The sequence below is a fragment of the Dama dama genome, chromosome 11, assembly GCF_033118175.1.
Source record: "Dama dama isolate Ldn47 chromosome 11, ASM3311817v1, whole genome shotgun sequence".
In the NCBI taxonomy this organism is placed as follows: domain Eukaryota; kingdom Metazoa; phylum Chordata; class Mammalia; order Artiodactyla; family Cervidae; genus Dama; species Dama dama.
Genome location: NC_083691.1, coordinates 77,480,248 through 77,488,907, shown reverse-complemented (window position 1 = coordinate 77,488,907; position 8,660 = coordinate 77,480,248). Strand labels below are relative to the sequence as shown.

At 40.5% G+C, this 8,660-nt stretch overlaps 1 protein-coding gene across 1 annotated transcript in view; it reads right to left on the bottom strand.

Annotated features, from left to right (window-relative positions):
* Positions 1-3,717: 3,717 nt before the first annotated feature.
* Positions 3,718-8,660, bottom strand: part of LRPPRC (leucine rich pentatricopeptide repeat containing) — a 99,580-nt gene continuing 94,637 nt past the window's right edge. Inside the window, exons 37-38 of the mRNA XM_061155503.1 lie at positions 7,320-7,462; positions 3,718-3,876 (exon numbers count right to left, since the gene is read on the bottom strand). Of these exons, the coding sequence (XP_061011486.1) occupies positions 3,820-3,876; positions 7,320-7,462 (200 nt within the window). The 3' untranslated portion in view covers positions 3,718-3,819. The remainder of the gene's footprint in view (positions 3,877-7,319; positions 7,463-8,660) is intronic.

The following is an 8,660-nucleotide window of genomic DNA, read 5'->3' as shown; positions in this document are numbered from 1 at the left end:
TACCTGCGGGCACACAGGGTTTGAGAGAACTCCTCGGGCGTCCATCCCAATATCCTAGCTCTGAGCTAAAAGGTGGTGCCTCTATCTGCTATGAAAAGGTGTGTGAGGAAGAACTCCCACCCCAGTGCACAGAAACCATAAACCTCAAAAACAACCTGCCTTGGAAAGGGGGACAAGTGAGGTACCTACCCACTGATTTCATTCAATGATGCTTACTGGGCACATACCACTGCCAGAATGGCGGGGCCACAGAGCACTGGGAGAGCTCAAGTTCTTGGGGCGGAAAACCACAAGAACAAGTAAATGATTAAGAGAATCTCAGCAAGTGCAGGGCAGTGGCAGGGTTGGTGAGATCTATCTGTTATTGATCTCTTGAAGATCCCAAGTGCCAACCACTGTCTAAACGCATGTGCAAGGTGGTAGATCTGAAGCTGGTTAAGTGTTTTTGCTCTACTTGGACGTGATGATGTTGCTTGTCTTCATGCAAAAAAAAAAAACCCCCGGTAAGTGCCTGTTTTCAATTTGCTAATACAGCCATTTTCCTTATTAATACTAAAGCTGCATAATGTGGGTTATGTAAAAGTCTGCAGGCCTGAAAACAGGGTGTGCTTCTGATGGAAACACTCACATATATGATTGCACAATAGCAAAGTGATAAATGACCATGATTTTGTAACTCCCTGCTGCTGTTACTCTGACCATACTTCAGGAATGTTGCTTTCACTTACAGAAACTCTACAAAGGTTGGTTTGTCAAAAATACAAATATTAAATGAAAATTGTTTGCTTGAAGACGTGAGAAAAAGTGTGCAGAGCACACACATTGCAGACAGACTGAAGAAATAAAATGTTCCAGGAAGAATACTTTGCAATATAAAGCTTAATAATTTATTGCAACTTGAAAATTTGCTGATTATGCCAGACACTGGGGATTAGATTAAATGGAAGAAAATACCTTTATAGTGCAAGCTGTCCAGTCTGGGAACATTTGTATTAATGTTTTAAAAATATATTCTTAAAGTTTAGAGATTCTATTTTTAACTGAGTCTAAGCTGAACTGCATCTTTTTTTTTTTTTTTGTATTCTTAGTAATAAGTACATGTGTGTCGAGTCCTTGCCATGTATCGCTGATTCCAGGCAAATTAACTTCTGTAAGCACCTCACTGTGGGTATCAGGCAAGAGGGGCGTGTGACACATGCTAGAACCCACAAAACTGACCACTGACATCTGGGGAGTGTGCTAGGCTGGGGATGCACGGCCAGGAGACAAAGCACCGGCCCTCAGGAGTTCACACCCTGTGTGACTGGTATCTGCTCTGCTTTCAAGCAGCTGCGGGGGCCCTGGAGAGCGAACAATTATTTCTACTGGGAGCAGGGACACTGACGCATCCTGAGAGGATTCACAAGCAAGGAGCAGGAGAGGGAAGGTAGGAAGACAGGAGTGTGCACAGCCCTGGTGGAGTGGAGCCCACGCCTCTATACAGCTTTAGAAGGCTTCGTCTGACACTTAAAGTCCCCCTTGTCTTGTCATTTGCCACACATCCAACTCTAATTCTCACCAACCACAGACCTCGGAGATCTTAAATATCTGCTCATCCTTAAGACGGATAAGCAGTGACTTCATATGCACAACCTGTGCACCATTTGACAAGGAAATTCTGGCCACAACAGAGGACACCACACAATTTTTAATTAAAAATTTTAAGACTCAAGTCCTTGAAATGGCTTAAAGTGGTTATATAAAAATTTGATAAGATAAAAATGAACAAGCCCATAGGTCGCTGAAATACAATTTATTCAAAGCAATTCACATTAAAATATTAGGCTTAAATACACATACAATTGTATTATAAAACACTATACTTTGCCAAGGTTTATGACATTTACTTTTTAGAATCACCTATATGCTTCTAATTTGAGTCTAAAAGATACCATTGAGTGTTGCTATAACTGTATTTATATTCTCATTTATTTCAACTTTGCTAATAGATATTTTAAAAGTTTTCATAAAGTATTCATAAGCTTATCTAGAATATACATGGTTATATGCTAAATGTTTACATTTAAAAGGGGAAGCCAATACAGTACTACAGATCCGTGACTAGATAGTTCTTTAATATATGAAATATATTTAATGGTTCAGCTTGCTAGAAATGTTATTCAGCAGGAAAAGCTCATCAAGGTGTCTGTATCTACCTCCTCCGCACTAGACCCACATTCTACCAGAGTCCATATATAAGGCTGGCTTGGAGTCACTTCATGTAAATGAGATTGTACTCTAAGTTCCTGTAAAAATGACTGGGAAGTTCAGATTTTGCCCCAAAGTTGGTCCTCATCTTAGAGATCTATTTCAATGACTATTAATAAAATTTAGCTCAACTAACCTATGATTGGCATAACTACAAAATACAGAGCCTGTTTCAGTGGACTCCCTAATGGAGTGAGGCTCATGGCAAATCTGGTATCATCAAAACACACATAGGTCCTGCACCTGCAAAGTGCACAAAGGGAAGCTTAGGGCTGAGTTCTGGAGGCTGGGACTCAGCGCTGACCGAGCCCCATTCCTTAGGTCTAGTTCTACAGAACGCAGATGAAGGAAAGTATGGTTGGTGCCACCATAACATCCTTCCTTGGCTTCCCTCCATCAGCCCTCCCTTCTCATGACATCTGCAGGCCCTAGATGCAGGACGGTTGGTCCCAACAACACACAAGTTAGCAGCATAAACAGCGTGAGGCTGGCTTATTTCCCAAGGCAAGGTCCCCCTTCTTGTACATGGTGGGAACCAAGCAACCTCATGGAAACCAAAACAGTAGCTAATCACTGATTTCAAATGAACAAGGAATACACCAAATGGGGATGTCTCAATTAAAGCATTTTCAACTTTTAAATAATACCATAATCCCCAATAGGTCGACATTACATAGTAAGATGACAGGCTATCTTGACTACTCACCTTCAATTCTTTTACAGTAATGACTTATAGTGTAGATATTAACAGGCATGAAGGCCATTTTGAGGACAACTTTGATAAAACTGAATACAAACCAAGATTTCACTCCTTCATATACTTATTCACATATTCATTGGGTGTGCGTATGAAGTAACAAGTCCAGTGTAGGGTAGAGCTTATGCTGATGAACACCTGAAACCCTGATGAACGGAATGCATTGCTCTACTTCATGATCAAACTCATGACTCAGATGCAGATCTGGAGACTTCAGTGAAAGAGGTCTGCGGGAGCCACTGTGGTAGAAGGGAAGGCATGGAGGGAGCACCCTAACCCAGCAAGTCTCTTTGAGTCTTAGTGTCTCACTGGAAATGACAAGCGACGGATTTGATGACACATCAGATGCCTTCTGGCGCCAACATTTTACAAACTGGGAAGTATGCAGGGTGTGTAAGTAAAGAATTGTTATTTCATAGAATATTAAGCATCAGAAAGCCCACTGAGCATCATTTCGTCTGGCTCCAAAATTTTTCAGATAAACAATATTGACAAGTCAATTAAAGGAACAAAAGAGCAGAGGATATGAAAAGTCAATGGGGAGAAGAACCCTGAAAAACTATGGCCTCATATACTAGGAGCCTCAAAGAAGATAACAGATTTACAGTGTAGGCAAAACCCAAAAATGTCTAGTGACTTAATATACACAGCTATTGTCAGTAAGATGGTGAACATTATCAACATTGTGAATAAATAAAAGTACATAAACAAAGTCACTTTTTATTTGTTTATTTTGTCCTCTAAAACACATTTTAAAAATAACATTTAGACACAGAATCACAAATACACACAAAATAAAATAGTGCTGGCTTGCTTCACAAATGCGTTTCCTTTGACTCCTTTAGCTGCTTTGCATAAAATTCAAAGCTCTCCTGTAGACAAGAAAAAAGGGAGGGAAGTTACAGATAAGAGTTACCAGCAAGAGATGATGGCACAAAACTTGGAAATCATAAAGTACTGCAAACTGGCAGGACAGACTGCTGGGCCCATGACAGCTGCCGTTCCCTCAAGGCTTCAGCACTGCTTTGCTTCATGAAATCACCTATCCCACAGCCCCCAAGTCAGAATCAAAGCACCAAGAGCCCCTGCTCCGTGTATGCAGGTGTTGACACTTGGGAGACTCTGCAACCTCCCTTGGGAAGGTTAAGAGGTTTGAAATAAACATGTTTTAGCGACTTCCAGTTCAGTGAAATAGTTAGAAGGAATTCTGCACATATGATTTCTCTTATTAAACAAAGCCTAGTAAAACAAAATTTCCCAGGCAACAACTGAATGGGAGAAAATATTTGCAAATGTATATATCTGATGGGGGTTAACTGTCATACAAAGAATTTATATAACTCAATAGCAACAATGGAACTGAACAGACATGTTTCCAAAAATGAACTACAGATGGCCAAGAGGTACATGAAAAGCTGTTCAACATCACCAATCAGGGAAATGCAAACAAAAAACACCCTGAGATGGATCTCCCTTCCTATCTGTTAGAATGGCTATTGTAAAAATCTGACTAGAAATAACAAGCGTTGGTGAAGATATGGAGAAAAAGGAGCCCGTGTGCACTGTTGGTGGGAACATAAATGGTGTTCAGTTCAGTTCAGTCACTCAGTCGTGTCCGACTCTTTGCAACCCCATGAATTGCAGCATGCCAGGCCTCCCTGTCCATCGCCAACTCCCGGAGTTTACTCAAACTCAAGTTCATCAAGTCGGTGATGCCATCCAGCCATCTCATCCTCTGTCGTCCCCTTCCCCTCCTGCTCCCAACTCCTCCCAGCATCAGGGTCTTTTCCAATGAGTTTACTCTTCGAATGAGGTGGCCAAAGTATTGGAGTTTCAGCTTCAGCATCAGTCCTTCCAATGAACACCCAGGACTGATCTCCTTTAGGATGGACTGGTTGGATCTCCTTGAACCCAAGGGACTCTCAAGAGTCTTCTCCAACACCACAGTTCAAAAGCATCAATTCTTTGGCACTCAGCTTTCTTCACAGTCCAACCCTCACATCCACACATGACCACTGAAAATCAATAGCCTTGACTAGATGGACCTTTGCTGGCAAAGTAATGTCTCTGCTTTTTAATATGCTATCTAGGTTGGTCATAACTTTCCTTCCAAGGAGTAAGCGTCTTTTAATTTCATGGCTGCAGTCACCATCTGCAGTGATTCTGGAGCCCCCCAAAATAAAGTCTGACACTGTTTCCACATCTATTTCCCATGAAGTGATGGGACCAGATGCCATGATCTTAGTTTTCTGAATGTTGCGCTTTAAGCCAACTTTTTCACCCTCCTCTTTCACTTTGATCAAGAGGCTTTTTAGTTCCTCTTCACTTTCTGCCATAAGGGTGGTGTCATCTGCATATCTGAGGTTATTGATATTTCTCCCAGCAATCCTGATTCCAGCTTGTGCTTCTTCCAGCCCAGTGTTTCTTATGATGTACTCTGCATATAAGTTAAGCAAACAGGGTGACTACTGTCAAATACAAAGTACAGCCTCGACGTACTCCTTTTCCTATTTGGAACCAGTCTGTTGTTCCATGGCCAGTTCTGTTGCTTCCTGACCTGCATACAGGTTTCTCAAGAGGCAGGTCAGGCGGTCTGGTATTCCCATCTCTTTCACAATTGTCCACAGTTTATTGTGATCCACACAGTCAAAGGCTTTGGCATAATCAATAAAGCAGAAATGGATGTTTTTCTGGAATGCTCTTGCTTTTTCGATGATCCAGCAGATGTTGGCAATTTGATCTCTGGTTCCTCTGCCTTTTCTAAAATCAGCTTGAACATCTCGTATTGTTGAAGCCTGGTTTGGAGAATTTTGAGCATTACTTTGCTAGCGTGTGACATGAGTGCAATCGTGCGGTAGTTTGAGCATTCTTTGGGATTGCCTTTCTTTGGGACTGGAATGAAAACCGACCTTTTCCAGTCCTGTGGCCACTGCTGAGTTTCCCAGATTTGTTGGCATATTGAGTGCAGCACTTTCACAGCATCATCTTTCAGGATTTGAAATAGCTCAACTGGAATTCCATCACCTCCACTAGCTTTGTTCATAGTGATGCTTCCTAAGGCCCACTTGACTTCACATTCCAGAATGTCTGGCTTTAGGTGAGTGATCACACCATCGTGATTATCTGGGTTGTGAAGATCTTTTTTGTACAGTTCTGTGTATTCTTGCCACCTCTTCTTAATATCTTCTGCTTCTGCTAATGGTGTAGCCACTAAGTAAAACTGTATGGCGGCTCCTCAAGAAATTCAAAATAAAACTAACATATGATCTAGCAATTCCACTTCTGGGTATTTATCCAAAAAAATAGAAAACATTAATTCAAAAAGATATATGCTCCCCACATAGTCACTGCAGAGTTAACAGGAGCCAAGACAAGGAAACAAATGTTCATTGATGGATGAATGGATAAAGAAAATGTCACACAGACAGACACAGGAAGACACAGGAATATTATTCTGCCATAAAAAGAATTCAATCTTGCCATTTGCAACAAGCAAGGATGAGTATTGTGCTAAGTGAAATAATCCAGACAGAAAAAGATAAACACTGTGTGATCTCATTTATATCTAGAATCTGAAAAACACAAAGCTCATGGATACAGAGACTAGATTAGTGGTTGCCTAAAGGTTGCCTGAGGCAGGTAGGGGTGGGAGTTGGGGAGGAGGAAGATGGGTAAGCAATGGGGAGATAATATACATATATATATAGTTAATAATACTGTACTGCACATTTGATAGCAGCTAAGAGAGCAGATCTTCAAAGTTTTCACATGAAAAAAAATTTTTGACTATGTATGGTGGCCAATGTTAACTGGACTTACTGTGGTGATTATTCTGTAATATCTACAAATATCAAATTATTATTTTGTACACTTGAAATTAATATAATGCTAGCTATGTCAGCTATACTTCAATTAAAAATCCTAAAGAAATAAAAATCAACTTATTTAAAAATGGAAATGAACAAGTAATTAACAGTGACATAATATGCTTAGCTATTGAAATACAGGCCATTAAATCCTATTTCAAGTTGAAATGAAGAGAGAACTGCCCCAAGGACATTTGATAAATTCATACCTACAGCTGAAGGTCTGAGATTGACCTTGTATTTTAAACCTCGGTCCCAGAGGGCTGTGTTCTGCGGCAGCCAGACCCGTAGCATAACTTTAGTTCCTGAAGCCCTCCCTGGAGGGTCCTTCACAGAGATCTAATCCTCATGTAATTAAGTATTCACCTTATTTTTCACACATTATTATGAAGCATACACAAATCTGTAGAGGTATTCCCCCCCCCCCCCCTTAATTAAGAAATACTCACAGGAGGTTCAGCGAAAGGGACCGACTCTCCAGCATTCTTCAGCAAAACTGCGTAACGCTTTAGGAACAGATCATTGAATTTTACATTCTTTGCAGTCAAACTTTCATATAGTGCTTTAGCAGATGCAACATCATTGTCCAAGACTAGAAAAAAAAGATATTAATCATAGATAAAGTCAACCTATCTTCTTGTTTTTGCCAAACACTTAGCCATTCATGGACTCCTGGATTCCTTTATCCTAAACGAAACCAATACTCAACTACCTTCAACAAAAGAAACATATCCAGGATCTACAATCCAGTCTTCCTTCCCCACACCTCTCATTCAGCATTATCCACTATGAAAGAGAAGGAAAATGACAACACAGCTATTTTAAAAGACCCATGCTAGTTCAACTGACCAGAAACAGAAGACTTCAATCACAGAGTAAGCACATACCATTCAATCTTCTTCTGTTTAAAACCACACTTTGAAATCAGGCTAATTCAGCGACTTTTGTGACGAGGGGCAGGTAAAATAACTAATGTGGAAGTCTGTATCTACATCAAGATCAGGTGCTAAACAACACCAAAAGACTTTCAATATATTCTCCTATTCTAAAATATGCAAATGACGCATACAGTTAGCTACTGATCCCCCCAAATTTATATACATTATTAACATACATTAAAAAACTACATACCTCTGTGTAACAAGCTACACTAATATTTCATGTAATTGGATGATGCAGCAGCCTAGGAGCTAAGTTTAGCTGGCTCTCTACTTGTGGCTGATATCCAAATATTTTTAAGTTCACTATTGAAATTATACAGGCTCTGCTAAGAATTGTTGGTGATCTGACTCTTCAATCTTGCATTAGATTGTTAACATCTACCCTACACTGATGCTGAATAATTAATCCCAACTCTACCAGCACCAAGGTGAGCCTCCAGGATGATGTGAGATGTGAGATCCTTGATCCTTGATTTAGGGAATCAAGGATCTCCCTAAAGGGACTGAGGATGACTCTACACCTCTCACTGAAGCTGAACAGATCTTTAGTTTGGGTGAAGTCAGTTTCCTCCGTAAATCCTTTGCTCCTGTCCCTAAGAGACCAAAGCCTTCTCCTGCCACTGTCAAGGGCTCAACCCAAGCTCTACCATCTTCTAGGGAGCTGCTCCCAAAACTCTCCTATCTTCTCTTTCCTTACTTCCTGATCTCCCTGCTCTCCTCCCTCCCAACTGTCACACAATTTAGTAGTAACTTCATGCTGTTTTACACTACTTCATCTTACATATTACTAATACCTGCCAATTATGCAAATGTAACCTTAAGAAAGTTTATGATTATAGCTCTATTTCG